Source organism: Lissotriton vulgaris, chromosome 11 (assembly GCF_964263255.1).
Source record: "Lissotriton vulgaris chromosome 11, aLisVul1.2, whole genome shotgun sequence".
NCBI classification, from domain to species: Eukaryota; Metazoa; Chordata; class Amphibia; order Caudata; family Salamandridae; genus Lissotriton; species Lissotriton vulgaris.
Genome location: NC_141699.1, coordinates 151,662,598 through 151,679,270, shown reverse-complemented (window position 1 = coordinate 151,679,270; position 16,673 = coordinate 151,662,598). Strand labels below are relative to the sequence as shown.

General features: G+C 47.9%; 1 protein-coding gene and 1 pseudogene across 1 annotated transcript in view; both read right to left on the bottom strand.

Moving 5' to 3' along the window:
- Positions 1 to 16,673, bottom strand: part of HPD (4-hydroxyphenylpyruvate dioxygenase) — a 157,509-nt gene that overhangs the window by 8,492 nt on the left and 132,344 nt on the right. The window contains exon 11 of the mRNA XM_086942984.1: positions 15,462 to 15,533. Coding sequence (XP_086799110.1) covers positions 15,462 to 15,533 — 72 coding nt within the window. The remainder of the gene's footprint in view (positions 1 to 15,461; positions 15,534 to 16,673) is intronic.
- LOC147679427 (centromere protein X pseudogene) lies at positions 13,573 to 13,786 on the bottom strand (annotated as a pseudogene).

Genomic DNA, 16,673 nt, shown 5'->3' with positions numbered 1-16,673 from the left:
TGAGTGCCGGAGAGGGAGAAGGGTGAGTGCCAGATGCGAGGAGTGACTGCCAGGCCTGAGGTGTGAAGGGTGAGTGCCAGGGAGGGGTGAGTGACAGACTGCAAACAGTAGTGAGCTGGGGTCTAGAAGGAGGTGCGGAGATCATCACCCGGTGTGTGCCAGGCTGGGACGCACCAGTGCCAGGCCAGACTTGGGTGGATGCAAGAACCTCTGAAAGGCGGGTGCCAGGTTACTCGTAACCTTAGTACAGGAGTGGGGTGCGCAGGAGAGAGTAACATCTTCAAACAAGAAACTAATAAAAATCCTGAATACTCCACTTTATGGTTGTGCAACCTTATGTGTAAAATAATTAGCAAATGAATGGGCTTCTGTAGCGGACTTGCAGCTTTTTACAGCAACTTTTTGAGATAAAGTTTGCATTGCAGTTGTGGTTGTGTGGGTGTGGTTGTGGGTGTGATTGTGGGTGTGGTTCTGTGTGTGGTTGTGTGTGTGGTTGTGTGTGTGTGGTTGTGTGTGTGGTTGTGTGTGATTGTGTGTGGTTGTGTGTGTGGGTGTGTGTGTGTGTGTGGTTGTGTGTGGTTCTGTTAGTGCATGTGGTTGTGTGTGTGGTTGTATTAGTGTGTGTGGTTGTGTGTGTAGTTGTGTGTGTTTGTGTGTGTGTGGTTGTGTGTGTGGTTGTGTGTGTGTGGTTGTGTGTGTGGTTGTGGGTGTGGTTGTGTGTGTGGTTGGTTATATGTGTGTGGTTGAGTGTGTGGTTGTGTGTGTGTGGTTGTGTGTGTGTGTGGTTGTGTGTGTGGTTGGGTGTGGTTGTGTGTGTGGTTGTGGTTGTGTGTGTATGTATGTGGTTGTGTGTGTGGTTGTTTGTGTGGCTGTGTTTGTGTGTGGTTGTGGTTGTGTGTGTGTGGTTGTGTCTGTGTGTGGGTGGTTGTGTGGTTGGGTGTGTGGTTGTGTGTGTGTGGTTGTGTGTGTTTGTATGTGGGGTTGTGTGTGTGGTTGTGTGTGTGGTTGTGTGTGTGAGGTTGCATGTGTGGTTGTGTGTGTGTGGTTGTGTGTGTGGTTGTGTGTGTGCGGTTGTGTGTGTGGTTGTGTGTGGTTGTGTGTGTGGGTGTGTGTATGGGTGTGTGGTTGTGTGTGTGTGGTTGTGTGTGTGTGGTTGAGTGCATGTTTGTCTGTGTGGTTGTGTGTGGTTGTGTGTGTGGTTTGGTGTGGTTGTGTGTGGTTGTAGTTGTGTGTGAGGTTGTGTGTGTGGTTGTGTGTGTGTGGTTGTGTGTGAGGTTGTGTGTGTGTGGTTGAGTGCATGGTTGTGTGTGTGGTTGTGTGTGGTTGTGTATGTGGTTTTGTGTGGTTGTGTGTGGTTGTGGTTGTGTGTGTGGTTGTGGTTTTGTGTGGTTGTGTGTGTGGTTGTGTGTGGTTGAGTGTGTTTGTGCGTGTGTGTGTGGTTGTGTGTGTTTGTGGTTGTATGTGTGGTTGTGTGTGTGATTGTGTGTGTGTGGTTGTGTGTGTGGTTGTGTGTGGTTGTGTGTGGGTGTGTGGGGGTATGTGTGGTTGTTTGTGTGGTTGTGTGTGGGGTTGTGTGTGTGGTTGTGTGTTGTGTGTGGGGTTGTGTGTGTGAGGTTGTATGTGTGGTTGTGTGTGTGGTTGTGTGTGTGTGGTTGTGTGTGTGGTTGTGTGTGTGTGGTTGTGTGCGGTTGTATGTGTGGTTGTGTGTGGTTGTGTGAGTGGGTGTGTGTGTATGGGTGTGTGGTTGTGTGTGTGTGGTTGTGTGTGTGTGGTTGAGTGCATGTTTGTCTGTGTGGTTGTGTGTGGTTGTGTGTGTGTGGTTTGGTGTGGTTGTGTGTGGTTGTAGTTGTGTGTGAGGTTGTGTGTGTGGTTGTGTGTGAGGTTGTGTGTGTGTTGTTGTGTGTGTGTGTGGTTGAGTGCATGGTTGTGTGTGTGGTTGTGTGTGTGTGGTTGTGTGTGTGGTTTTGTGTGGTTGTGTGTGGTTGTGGTTGTGTGTGGTTGTGGTTTTGTGTGGTTGTGGTTTTGTGTGGTTGTGGTTGTGTGTGGTTGAGTTTGGTTGAGTGTGGTTGTGCGTGTGTGTGTGGTTGTGTGTGTGGTTGTGGTTGTATGTGTGGTTGTGTGTGTGGTTGTGTGTGTGTGGTTGTGTGTGTGGTTGTGTGTGGTTGTGTGTGGGTGTGTGTGACTGTGTGGGGGTATGTGTGGTTGTTTGTGTGGTTGTGTGTGTGGTTGTGGTTGTGTGTGATTGTGTGTGTGTATGTGTGGTTCTGTGTGGCTGTGTTTGTGTGTGGTTGTGGTTGTGTGTGTGTGGTTGTGTCTGTGTGTGGGTGGTTGTGTGGTTGGGTGTGTGGTTGTGTGTGTGTGGTTGTGTGTGTTTGTATGTGGGGTTGTGTGTGTGGTTGTGTGTGTGGTTGTGTGTGTGAGGTTGCATGTGTGGTTGTGTGTGTGTGGTTGTGTGTGTGGTTGTGTGTGTGCGGTTGTGTGTGTGGTTGTGTGTGGTTGTGTGTGTGGGTGTGTGTATGGGTGTGTGGTTGTGTGTGTGTGGTTGTGTGTGTGTGGTTGAGTGCATGTTTGTCTGTGTGGTTGTGTGTGGTTGTGTGTGTGGTTTGGTGTGGTTGTGTGTGGTTGTAGTTGTGTGTGAGGTTGTGTGTGTGGTTGTGTGTGTGTGGTTGTGTGTGAGGTTGTGTGTGTGTGGTTGAGTGCATGGTTGTGTGTGTGGTTGTGTGTGGTTGTGTATGTGGTTTTGTGTGGTTGTGTGTGGTTGTGGTTGTGTGTGTGGGTGTGGTTTTGTGTGGTTGTGTGTGTGGTTGTGTGTGGTTGAGTGTGTTTGTGCGTGTGTGTGTGGTTGTGTGTGTTTGTGGTTGTATGTGTGGTTGTGTGTGTGATTGTGTGTGTGTGGTTGTGTGTGTGGTTGTGTGTGGTTGTGTGTGGGTGTGTGGGGGTATGTGTGGTTGTTTGTGTGGTTGTGTGTGGGGTTGTGTGTGTGGTTGTGTGTTGTGTGTGGGGTTGTGTGTGTGAGGTTGTATGTGTGGTTGTGTGTGTGGTTGTGTGTGTGTGGTTGTGTGTGTGGTTGTGTGTGTGTGGTTGTGTGCGGTTGTATGTGTGGTTGTGTGTGGTTGTGTGAGTGGGTGTGTATGGGTGTGTGGTTGTGTGTGTGTGGTTGTGTGTGTGTGGTTGAGTGCATGTTTGTCTGTGTGGTTGTGTGTGGTTGTGTGTGTGTGGTTTGGTGTGGTTGTGTGTGGTTGTAGTTGTGTGTGAGGTTGTGTGTGTGGTTGTGTGTGAGGTTGTGTGTGTGTTGTTGTGTGTGTGTGTGGTTGAGTGCATGGTTGTGTGTGTGGTTGTGTGTGTGTGGTTGTGTGTGTGGTTTTGTGTGGTTGTGTGTGGTTGTGGTTGTGTGTGGTTGTGGTTTTGTGTGGTTGTGGTTTTGTGTGGTTGTGGTTGTGTGTGGTTGAGTTTGGTTGAGTGTGGTTGTGCGTGTGTGTGTGGTTGTGTGTGTGGTTGTGGTTGTATGTGTGGTTGTGTGTGTGGTTGTGTGTGTGTGGTTGTGTGTGTGGTTGTGTGTGGTTGTGTGTGGGTGTGTGTGACTGTGTGGGGGTATGTGTGGTTGTTTGTGTGGTTGTGTGTGTGGTTGTGGTTGTGTGTGATTGTGTGTGTGTATGTGTGGTTCTGTGTGGTTGTGGTTGTGTGTGTGGTTGTGTGTGTATGTGTTTGGTTGTGTGTGTGGTTGGGCATGGTTGTGTGTGTGTGGTTGTGTGTGTGGTTGTGTTTGTGTGTGGTTGTGGTTGTGTGTGTGTGGTTGTGGTTGTGTGGTTGCGTGGTTGGTTGTGGGTGTGTGGTTGTGTGTGTGGTTGTGTGTTTGCGTGTGTGGTTGTGTGTGGTTGTGTGTGTGTGGTTGTGTGTGTGTGTGGTTGTGTGTGTGGTGGTGTGGTTGTATGTGTGTGGTGGTGGTTGTGTGTGTGTGGTTGTATGTGTTTGTGTGTGGTTGTGGTTGTGTGTGAGGTTGTGTGTGTGTGGTTCTGTATATGTGGTTGTGTGTGTGTGGTTGTGTGTGTGGTTGTGTGTGTGTGTGTGTGGTTGAGTGCATGATTGTGTGTGTGGTTGTGTGTGTGGTTTTGTGTGGTTGTGGTTGTGTGTGTGGGTGTGGTTGTGTGTGTGTGGTTGTGTGTGTGGTTGTGTGTGTGTGTGTGTGTGCGTACTGTAATCCATGCAAGTTGCGTGTTGGGAGCAATTAAATTAGGACTGATACCAATTTGTATAGTTGGTAGGCATTGACGAGCAGAGTAAATACGTGGTCGTGCAAGGAAGAGACGTCAAAGTTTGAGACCAATAAGTTCATTCATAAGACTAATAATAATAAGACTATTTTGATGCAACTCGAAAAAGTTTGCACACCATGGTAAAATGACGGAGGCAGAGGGGAAAGCACCGGAAATAAAAACAAGTAACTTAATGACCCGTGAAGGAGGAGACAGATGGCGGCTGCGCGCGTGCACGCTCGCGTGAATGCAAGCGAGTGGCCAGCCAGTAGCACTTTGAAAACTCACCTACTAAATGTCTCGGCCAGACCAGCGCATGCGCAGGATCAGACAAGACCTAAAAAGGGCCTGGCCCCCATGAAAAAGTCGGAATCTACTTTGTGAGGTTTCTTCATACATTTTGAGTACATTTTTAGTTGGGAGGAATTATTTTCCCCATGGATAAAGTCTTTCATGTACACCTCAAAAAAGTTATGGTGATGCTCTTTTCATATTTGGTGCTCCCTTACTGTTCGTATCCTGCAACAGAAATGACACCAGGGCCACTGGAATTCTGTGATTCTATGATTTTAAGACCACAGAGTTTATTGCATGATTATGGATTTGCCACATTTGCAACATAATCCATCATCTGCAGATTTCAGTAAAATAAAAATAGTTTCTAGCCCAAACAGGTCAAAGGTTACAAAAAACAAGGCAATACATGTTGCTGGCGTACCAGCTCCCCCAACAATCCTCCTGTCCGGCCTGCCTGCAGTCTGCTACCGTATGCTGCCTGTCTAACTGCTGCCCTCTGTGTCTCCTCTGCTCATTTCATGCTCTGTTTTTCCTTTTCTGCCCTCTGTTTTGCCTTTGTGTCCTCTTTTTTCTGCCCTGTTTTGCCTTTTCTGCTTGTTTTTGTGCCCTCTGATTTTCCTTTTCTGCTCGATTTTTGCCCTCTGTTTTGCCCTCTTCTGCTCTGTTTTACCTTTTCTGCTAGTTTTTTTAGCCCTGTTTCGCCTTATCTGCTTGTTTTTCCGCCCTCTGTTGTGCCTTTTCTGTTCATTTTTTGACCTCTGTTTTGCCCTCTTCTGCTCATTTTTTAACTCTTCCTGCTTTTCTCTCCCCCAGCCGTTTCCCTCCTCCCACTACCCAGCCCCCCACCTTCCCCCCAGGACCTACTAATGGAAGCCGTAGCACAACCCCATTGAGCAGGTCCTCGTGCCAGCTCCCACTGCAACAGTTCTCCTGTCGAGCCTGCCCGCAGTCTGCTACCCTCTGCTGCCTGTCTATCTGTTGCACTCTATTTGTGCCTCCTCTGCTCTGTTTTGCCTTTCTGCTCTTTTTTCTGCACTTTGTTTTGCCTTTCTGCTCGTTTTTCTGCTCTGTTTGCCCTCTTCTCTGTTTTACCTTTTCTGCAAAATTTTTCTGCCCTCAGTTTTGCCTTTCCTGCTCGTTTTACTGCCTTCTGTTTTGCCTTTCTGCTAGTTTCTTCCCTCTTCCTGCTGGTTCCCTCCTCCCGCCACCCAGCGCCTCACCCTCCCCAGGACCTATTTAATGGAGGCTGCAGCACCACCCCTTGGAGCAGTTCCTCATGCCAGCTCTCCATGCTCCATGCAAGCAGCCCACTACCCTGTGCTGCCTGTCTACCTGCTGCCCTCAGTTTGTGCCTCCTCTGCTCTGTTTTGCCTATTCTGCCCTCTGTTTTGCCTTTCTGCTCGTTTTCTGCTCTCTGTTTTGCCCTCTTCTCTGTTTTACCTTTTCTGCCCTCAGTTTTGCCTTTCCTGCTCGTTTTTCTGCCTTCTGTTTTGCCTTTCTGCTAATTTCTTCCCTCTTCCTGCTGGCTCCCTCCTCCCGCCACCCAGCGCCTCACCCTTCCCCAGGATCTATTTAATGGAGGCCGCAGCACCACCCCTTGGAGCAGGTCCTTGTGCCAGCTCTCCATGCGACAGTTCTCCTGTCCAGCTTGCCAGCAGCCCACTATCCTGAGCTGCCTGTCTACCTGCTGCCCTCTGTTTGTGCTTCCTCTGCTCATTTCTTGCTCTGTTTTGCTTTTTTGCTGGGTTTTCTGCTCTTCATTTTGCCTTTTCGGAATGCTTTTCTGTCTTCTCCTGTTTGGCTCTGTTTTGCCTTTTGTGCTCATTTTTCTACCCTCAGTATTGCCTTTCTCCTCATTTTCTGCCCTCTGTTTGGCCTATTCTACTAATTTTTCTGGCCTCTGTTTTGCCCTCTTATGCTTTGTTTTGTCTTATGCTCACTCGTTTTTCTGTCCTCTGTTTTTGCCTTTTCTGCTCACTAGTTTTTCTTCCCTCTGTTTTGCCTTCTTCTGCTTGTTTCTTCCCTCTTTTTAATCAACACGTACCCAGATACCCCCAGGGGTAACAGTGCTGCGCTCTACAAATGCAGATTGATTGATTGCAATGGAAGGCACTTTTCAAAGGTTGACTGGTCATCTTTCTGTTACTTATTACTGAATTTTGGTGTCAAAGTGGTTCCATTGAGGTGAAGCCTTTGCCCAGAAAGTGCTAACATTTGTAAAAATTCCAAAATAATGAGGTAATGCTAGCACAAAATGTGCCACATTATGCCGCATAATATGCCTTTTTTGCTGTCTAATTTAGTCAACTCTGATGCATAATTTGATCCTTCCCTGCCACATAACTCCAGTAGCCCTCATTTACACCTACCTTTGACAGCAATACATTACCACCCTATTCCAGGATTCCTCCTGGAACGCCCAGTCCCTAGCCCTGGGAGACGATTTACTCATACAAAAAAGAACAAATTGGTAAAACTATTTACAAGTGCAAATACATAATCTGTGAATCACTTTGAACGTAAATACACAAAGCCTTGGTGAATCAGGCACATGCACACTATGCTACATAAAGGCAAGCCCCATATCAGAAGTGCTCAATGAAAGCTAGGCTTAACAAGTAGCCTCATTATGAATCAGCTGGCATGGACCCTAGAATGCACTGAGCTCCCAAAGGACTTACTGTGGTTGGTGATTCTGAGGAAGAGAAAAGACAGGAACACTGATCATGTGTTTCAAGCATGATCGGCCATGGACAGTATCCTCTTGGCTTTGTTTTAGGAGATAACTGTAGATAAGCCACTTTGCTGAAACATCTGGATTTCAGAGGGTATAATGACACAACTGAGATGTTTGTTGCTGGCTGCTTACTACTCTCAGCAGTGGAACAGAACTGTTGATCAGAGCCAGACTAGGACTGAAAAAGGCCCGGACACCAAACAAAGTGGCCCCATTAGTGAATTATAATGCTAAAAAAGTTGCCCTTGTTTTCAAATTAGGATGGTGTTGAACTTGTAAAGACATGCTGTATGAGTGTTTTGCAATGTATGGGAGACTGCATGGATTTGACCTTGCTTGCTATCAGATAAACATCACCAAAAACCGGCCCACACAACATAAAACAGGCCCACAAAGAGCCACAAACCTTTGTAATAGGGACTATATTGGGGGATTCTTACCAGTTTAGCACCATGTGACAATGCACTTTTCCATAGTGGCTGCATGCTGTGTGTTTGGGAATGGTGCCGGCTTAGATCATAGTGAGATACCTTTCAGAGGGCACTGCATGCTCAATGTTGAGGAATGATACCAGCTTAGATTAGAGTGAGATACCCATTAGAGGGTCTGCATGGTCTATGAATGGGAATTATGCCATCTTAGATTAGAGTGAGATACCCCTTAGGGGTCTGCATGCTCAATGTTGGGGAATAATGCCAGCTTTGATCAGAGTGAGATACCCCCTAGAGGTTCTGCATGGTCTATGTATGGGAATTATGCCATCTTAGATTAGAGTGGGATACCCCTTATGGGATCTGCATGCTCAATGTTGGGGAATTATGCCATCTTAGATTAGAGTGAGATACCCCTTAGGGGTCTGCATGCTCAATGTTGGGGAATAATGCCAGCTTTGATCAGAGTGAGATACCCCTTAGAGCAGCGATTCCCAAACTGTGCGCCGCGGCGCCCTGGTGCGCCGTTATGAGGAGCCAGGGGCGCCGCGGCACGATGTGGGAAATTGTAGCGCAGCGCTCCATACTGGGGGGAAATGCCGTCAGCACTCGCTGTTGGAGGCCAGCTCACATTTCTTTGGAGTGATGGAGAGGCTTCAACAGCTCCTCCCAGACCTGCAGTCTGTCAATTAGCCCCATTGTCATTCTGTCTGTGGCGATTCTCTCACACAGAATGACAATGGGCCATACTGCAGTTACAGAAGCCTAGAGCGGCGCACGGCAGGATTGCATTACCTTGGGGAGACATGCCGTCTCTGTCCCTCTCCATCACACCCTGTCCTCTGCCCTCTCCATCACACACCGTCCTCCGCCCTCTCCACCACATGCCGTCTCTGTCCCTCCCTGCCCTACTCTTGCTTGTTAGCAAATGTGTGGTTCTCTGGTGTACTGCACCACACCTCTGCTCTTCTTTATTATTGCGTCGATCGCCTCTCCCGACTCGAGTGAAAAGGAAAGATTGATGAGGGAAAAGTAGGGCACAAGGGGAGAAAGAAAAAAGTTTGACATAAATAAATAAGGAAAGGTGAAAGACCTGAAAGGTGCAGTGCAGGGTAGACGGATATTAGGGTTAAGTGCTATGTAGATGGCAGGACATTGTTCTCCATCCGGCTTCTGCGCAAAGGCCACCATATGAGTAGATGGGAGTGAGAGTAACAGAGTGACAGAGAAAGAGTGAGAGCGACCTAGGGGTTGGAGAGAGAATCGTAGGTTCTTTAAAAAACCAAAACCTAGATAGATGCCAAGTAAGAGAAACATATGCCTTTAGAAAATAACTTAGAATATAAGTGGAGCCGGACTTTCTGTTTTTTCTTTGTTGATTTAGGCTGTCCTATAATGTTATGTTGCTTATTTGCATCACTCTGGGGAGGACCCCACAAAGTCATATTATACCCAATAGAGTCTGACAGAGTCGGTGCACTATGGTTACTTAGGGTGCATGGTAGAGAGGAGAAGGGTGCATGGTAGAGAGGAGAAGGGTGCATGGTAGAGAGGAGAAGGGTGCATGGTAGAGAGGGGAAGGGTGCAAGGCAGAGGGGAGAAGGGTGCAAGGTAGAGAAGGGTGCATGGTAGAGAGGAGAAGGGTGCAGGGCAAAGAGGAGAATGGGGCAAGGCGGAGGGGAGAAGGGTGCAAGGTAGAGAAGGGTGCATGGTAGAGAGGAGAAGGGTGCAGGGCAGAGAGGAGAAGGGGGCAAGGCAGTGGGGAGAAGGGTGCAAGGTAGAGAAGGGTGCAAGGAGGAGGGGAGAAGGGTGCACGGCAGAGAGGAGAAGGGTGCATGGTAGAGAGGAGAAGGGTGCAAGGCAGAGAGGAGAAGGGTGCAAGGCAGAGGGGAGAAGGGTGCAAGGTAGAGAAGGGTGCATGGTAGAGAGGAGAAGGGTGCATGGTAGAGAGGAGAAGGGTGCAAGGCAGAGGGGAGAAGGGTGCAAGGAAGAGGGGAGAAGGGTGCAAGGTAGAGAAGGGTGCATAGTAGAGAGGAGAAGGGTGCAAGGCAGAGGGCAGAAGGGTGCAAGGAAGAGGGGAGAAGGGTGCAAGGTAGAGATGGGTGCATAGTAGAGAGGAGAAGGGTGCATGGTAGAGAGGAGAAGGGTGCAAGGCAGAGGGGAGAAGGGTACAAGGCAGAGAGGAGAAGGGTGCAAGGCAGAGGGCAGAAGGGTGCAAGGCAGAGGGCAGAAGGGTGCAAGGCAGAGGGCAGAAGGGTGCAAGGCAGAGGGGAGAAGGGTGCAAGGCAGAGGGGAGAAGGGTGCAAGGCAGACAGGAGAAGGGTGCAAGGCAGAGAAAAGAAGGGTGCAAGGCAGTGGGGAGAATGGTGCAAGGCAGAGGGGAGAAGGGTGCAAGGCAGAGGGGAGAAGGGTGCAAGGCAGAGGGGAGAAGGGTGCAAGGCAAAGGGGAGAAGGGTGTAAGGCAGATGGGAGAATGGTGCAAGGTAGAAAAGGGTGCAAGGCGGAGGTGCAGTAGGGTACAAGGGGGAGAGGGAGAAGGGTGCAAGGTGGAGGGGGAGAAGGGTGTAAGGCAGAGGGGGAAAGGCTGCAAGGGGGATGGTGATGAAGTTAAAACCAGTGGTTCCCAAAGGGTGCGTCGCAGCACCCCGGTGCGCGGGTAAAAAAATGGTGGGGAGCCACAGCCAACTGCCAATTAGGTCAAGGGAGCCACGGGTCAAAAAAGTTTGGGAACCGCTGCCTTAGAGGGTCTGCATGCTCAATGTTGGGGAATGATGGTATCTTAGATCAGGATGAGATACCCCTTAGAAGGTCTGAGTGCTTAATGTAAGGGAATGATGCCATCTTAGATAGAGTGGGATACCTTTAAGAGGGGCTGCATGCTCTGCGTATGGGAATGATGCCAGCTTAGATCAGGGTGAGATACCCCCTAGAGCAGAGGTCTTCAAACTTTTTTAGGTTGAGCCCCCCCAGCTGAATTTATTTAGATGTCGGGCCCCCTCACCACTTGACAAAAAATTCTGGAACCTAGTATCCGCAATTCCCAGTCCATATCTGGCTAATAATGTTAAACACAGTAAGAGTGTTTAGAAAACTGCAGGTTTGCGAGTTGGTGCGGTGAAATGACAGAGGCTTACTACACAGTCCAAAACTACATTTTTCAAGATAAAATGTGTGCAAATTGATACTGGTTCTCCATTTAATTCTTGCGAAGCCTTCTTAAAGAATCTTCTGTGGTCAATAAAATGAGTACCATTCAAAGACCTTGCTCTCCACTGAGAAGCACTGTCCAATGGCATTAAAAAAAACAATTTCAACTCTGGCCATCCTAAGCAGCACTGTCCCATTCTCCCTATCCCTGCACTGCCCATCCTATCATAGCTTCTCTTTCCATGAAAAAAAGCGGTTGACTCTGTCTGCCAGGCATTGAGGTAAGCAGTTTATTTGAAACACAGGTTGCAGCAGGTGTCTTCCCTAGCAGAGACGTTTTAAGACATAGGCAACGTGGGCTCTGGCCCAGGGCCCCAGCCTTTAAGGGGGACCCCTGATAGAGACAGCTCTGTTCAGGAGAGAGTCTTACCCTGACTATCTTGAATCATTCTTAAACAGATTGTTTTAAATAGCATTTTCCTTTAATTTATTTTTACTGTGGTGATGTGTGAGAGTCTACTAAAGACATTTTGCAGACAAATGTGTTAAAGTTTCATGCAACATCCATAAAAAAAGTTTATTTTAGAACAAAACAGAACTGCACACACAAGAAATGGGAGGGTGTCACAGAGATTATTTGCAGTAATATTAGTGAGCTGCCGCTGTGTTACAATATTGAATACACACGTCACTATCCCTGAATATGAAATGTCAACACATTTAGAATTTGGACCAGTGTGCCAGTGTAAGGTCAGTGACCAGACCGAAGAGGGCATGAAAGAGCTGAAACTGGATCATAAATTCAAAGCTGTTCTGAATATGGCCCCCCCCAAAATCCTTAAGATGTCCCTGTTCCCTGGACCTGGGAGTGACGCAGGTGTCTTCTTTGGGACAATGGTAGTGGCCAGGATTTCTGGTCTCCGGTGAAGCAGGTTGATCCTCTGGGGTAGTGATTGGTACAAGTTCATACCTGGGATAGACTTTGAGGCTGAAGGCTTTCTCCTTCACAGCTGATGAAAAGGAACTTCCTACTTCTGTAGTGCTCTAGACCCTGCATTTTTATCATAATGCTAGTGATTTGCTTCTGTAGGGTGCAAGTTTGAAAATATAACAATAGGCCAAAGGATACCCAGTGTCTGGGATGTGTGATCCAGGAGGTTAATATCCCAGCTGATGTGCCTAAAAATGTAAGGTGTATACCACATGTAGAAAGGTGCCCTGGTGGGTACATTTTAGTATGTTGCTGTATTTATGGGTGCTGTGGCGCAAGATGCCAAGTCTGTCCCGGGAGTGTGAAGATAGGAGAAAGGGGCTGTATTTGGAGGTGCCCCTCTGAAAAGGACAACCCTGCACCATATCTAGGTGAGGGACTAGGATGCTGAGGTTAGATTAGGGTGCTAAACCTGAAGATGCAAAGCCTCTGCCTATTGTGCAATGGATGTTGTAGGGGGCTTTAATTAGGGCGTTTTATGCCTGAGGGTGCCAGGCTTAAATCAAAACTGCCCAGTGAAGTAACCAAACGTTTACTGGCAGGAGTTTATAAAACTCCCAAATAAATAAACAATGGAACTAAAGAAAGAGGCAGACATTAAGTGAGACAGTAAAAAAATAGGATACAGGGAGTATGCGATGTTCACTATGCTGTGAAACCGAAAGTGAACATACTACTTTCAGGCAAGCAAATGCCCAATGAAGGACTGTCTGTTCGCTTTCTCTTCAGATCTGACTTACCTGTTGGAGATTTTAAAATGCTCAGAGGCATAATCCTTCACAGCGAGGCAGCACGCAGGGCAAACAGCAGGAATGAAGAAGTGCCACACTACCAAAAGGTAGTATTATGCAGGAGCTTTGTGCACGCAAATTTCGCGGCACTTCCTGCCATCTATGGTGCTGTCCTCTTCATTGGTGGCACGTCAGTGGTGACATTCCTATGTGCTAATTGGCTGCTGCTCTCTATTCCAAAAGCCCCATTTGAAATGGGTGAAGAACAGGCGCGCAACGCCCATTGGACTTAAAGGGCTTCCCTTCTTCCGACCCCTCCTGCGTCTGTGGGTGGCAGCCCGCGATGAGACAGCTTCGCAGGCGCACACACAGCCGCACCCGAGTACTTCACAGGTCTTTTTTTGTTTTTGAGGACATAAGACGTTTATTAAGAAATACTGTGCTGAAGAGCAAGCATGGCTGCAAGCTTAAAAAGACAAAGAGGAAGTCGGTGGATTTGTGTGGAAAAAAAAACAGGACAGTATGTGACTAGAAGAGGGGAGGGGAGGTCTGGCTGGCCTAAATTGGGAATGGACGGTGAGCAAACTTAAAAGCGGGCAGTTTGGAGTGAAGCAGCAAATGGCACAGCAAGCGAGTAAGGAACGCTCTGCGCTGAGTGGGCAGAGGGAATAGAAGGGTCAGCTGGTAGCCCCAATGCAGGGCAGTGTAGATAAAAGAGTAGTATTCAGCTGGTTTAAGTGTGTCCGAGAGTTGCTGGGCTGGAACTTGCAGTGCAGTATGGATCAGGCAGCAAAACAACACCCACATGAGCCTCTTGCCAACGTGAAAGGGATAGTGCGGGGAGGGGAGGTTTCATTCTGGCTCACACTTCCTGTAGCGGCAGCCCTTCTGGACACAACAGGTACTTTGGAACACTGCGAAGGCTGAACCCTGGAGAACAAGGTGAAAGTGAAGCACTGCCATAGAATAAAGAAGTGCTGTATCATTAAAAATCCAGAGGCAGCTGTGGTAGCACCTTCTCCAGATGTTCAATGTCAACAATTGGCACCTCCTCTGCGGACGAAAACTTTCAGCATCTCAGACATCAGAAGCAGTGCGTCATTACTGACTCGAATTTTATCATCTTTGAAATTGAGCTGTAGTTTCTTATTCACGGTCTCCTTTTTGAACTTGGGCCCCTCTTCATTTTCGCGCTCCATCTCCGGTTTCGCTAGTCTCCGCTCCTCCTCACGCACCAAAGTTTCTTGCCAACAAATATATTTTATTGATCCTATATAAAAACCAGAAAGGTCTTCGAGACTCCTATACTCCCTGCTAATTGGATGTTTACGTCACCAAATAAAGGCGGGATATTTCAACATTACTTCTGAATAGTCTGCCCTCCTTTTCACCTGCTGTTTTGCCGTCTCTTCACAGGTCTTTTAAAGACCTTTTGCTTGCTAATGAGGCTTTTATGGTCTTTACCCCTTCTTAGGGCCCCTGCAGCTCCACTCTGCCGCTCCGCCGTGGGAAACAATGAAAGGTGACATTTTATGGCGGAGTGCGTGCCCCCCTGAGATGGCGTCGCGCCCCCCCTAGGGGGGCGCGCCCCACAGTTTGAATAACTCTGCCCTAGAGGGTCTGCATGGTCTGTGTTGGGGAATGATGCCAGCTTAGATCAGAGTGAGATACCCTTTAGAAGGTGCGCATGCTATTTGTTGGGGAATGCTGCCAGCTTAGATCAGAGTGTTATGTTATGTTAAAGGTTTTTGTAAAGCACGCGTACCCCAGGCAGTTTCATGGCACTAAATGCAGGTGGGGAGGCTGCGTCAACGAGGTAGTTAGCTTACTCATATGCCTGGGAGAATAGCAACGTCTTAAGATGTGTTCTGAACTGAGTGTAGGAAGTCGAACATAAGTCTGAGTGTGGTACCCCTTAGAAGGTGTGCAGGCTCTGTATTGAGGAATGATGCCAGCTTAGATCAGGGTGTGATACCCTTTCAGAGGGACTGCATGCCCTATGTTGGGCAATGATGCCACCTTAGATCAGAGTGAGATACCCTTTCAGAGGGGTTTCATGCTCTGTGTTGCGGGAAAGCTTGTCCGTTTAGCAGTGGGTGAGATCTACGGTGCGAGAGGGGCTGCATGCTTCTTATTGGGGAAAGCTCTGCGGCTCAGCATTGGATTAGACTTCTTTTGCAAAAGCGGCTGCATGCTCAGCGTGGGAATCTTGAGCTTAGCTCCGGGTGAGATACCCTTTGCCACAGGCTGCGTGATCTACATTGGAGAAGGCTTGCGGCTTAGCACTGGGTGACATTGACTGTCCCAGAGCAGCTGAATGGGGAACGCTCTCCATCTTAGCCGTAGGTCACTGGTGAGATCTCTTTTGCCACAGGTGCTATCTACCCTGCATGGGTGAGTGTACTCTAGACTGTTCGCCTTTGCCAGAGAGGTAGCATTCGCACTTGGGAAAGATTGTAGACGGACAACACTCTCCTCTATACTGGTCAAACAAGGCACAGTCATTAGTCCTGCATGCCACAAATCACATTGCCTCATAGGAGAGGCACTTTCAGCCCAGGTGGCTAAAAATTGCCAATGCTATTGGTAGCTGCTGTTCTCGAGGGCCATTTTTGGTGCTGCACAGGGAAACTAACATAGAGCAATGGTGCCCTAGCATTTGTTCTGATTGAGTATACAATATAGGGGGATGACTATCAGAACACTTGGGAAACATTACAAGTCAAGTGCTCTTTTCTCATCTGTCAACCACTGAAAAGTAGGTTTAAGTCACAACATGATTTTATGGGACAAACATTTTTACTCATGGTAAGCCAAAGTGAAACACACCTGAACCTCCCGAATAAGAGAAAGAGACCAAAACTCAGCACTTACCGAAGCAATGATGTCAGACGTATTCAGTGCAATGTGCTGTACACCGGGTCCTCCGTAGTAATCAACAAATTCCTAAAACAAGACATGTCATTGCATTATTTCCAGGGCATTGATGTAATTTCGTTTTAATTATGTAAATCCACCACAATATCAAAAGGCAATGTGGGTAGGCGTACATGCCCCGGTCATGAACACTCGTTTGATGCCTGGTACAAGTGAGAGCTTAGGTACACGCAATCAAGCCTGGAAAGACTCACCTGCCACAGATTCTGGTGAAGTGAAATCTGAGCCTTACTATACCATCCCTCAAAGTTTAGTTTTTTCAGTGAATTTCTAAGGTTTCTTTATTCTATTTTAAAACTAACGTATCTGTAACCTTTTTTTTCAGCGAATTTCATTTTTTTTAAAATTCTATTTCCCAACTATAACGTCCCTGTAACCTTTGTTTTTTTGAGTCAATTTGTAAGGTTTTTAAAATGTGATTTCCTAACTGTGACCACAAACCTTTGACACAGAGTGTGTGAGTGAGTGCATGAGTGTCTCGGTGGGTGTTTGTGTGTGTCTGAGTAGGTTTGTAAGTGGGTGTGAGAGAGTATGAGTAGGGCTGTAAGTGGGTATTTGAGCGCCCGAGTGGGTCTGTAAGTGAGTGTGTCAGTTTCTGAGAGGGTCTATGAGTTGGTGCACAAGTCTCTGAGTAGATCTGTGACTCAGTGAGAGAGTATGATTGATTCTGTAAGTGGGCGTATGAGTGTCTGACTATGTCTGTGAGTGGGTTACGTGTCTGAGTTCGTCTGTGAATGGGTACATAAGTGAATGGGTCTGTGAGTGGCTGAGAGAGTATCTGAGTTGTTCTGTGAATGGTTGATAGTAGTGCCTGAATGAGTTCTGCTCGTTTTCTGTGGGCCTGGATTACTGAACAACTGGGCCAGATTTTGCTGAGTTTCGTGCGCGGGCGGAGTATTGCACGCCACCCCTAATGATTTGCCCTCAGCTGCTGAGGGTGGAGAGAGGACAAGAACCCCTTTTGTCCTGAAAAGTAAGTCCCCCACATATGGGATTACTGAGACCTCATCGGAGGCCCCACCCTCTTTCTGTACCACTCTGCAAACGCGCCTCCTGGTACACTAGTGGTAGGAGGATGAACTTCCCTTGGCTGCTGAGGGTCATTGGGGGCTAAGAACCCCTATTGTTGTCACAAGTATGTCCCTCATA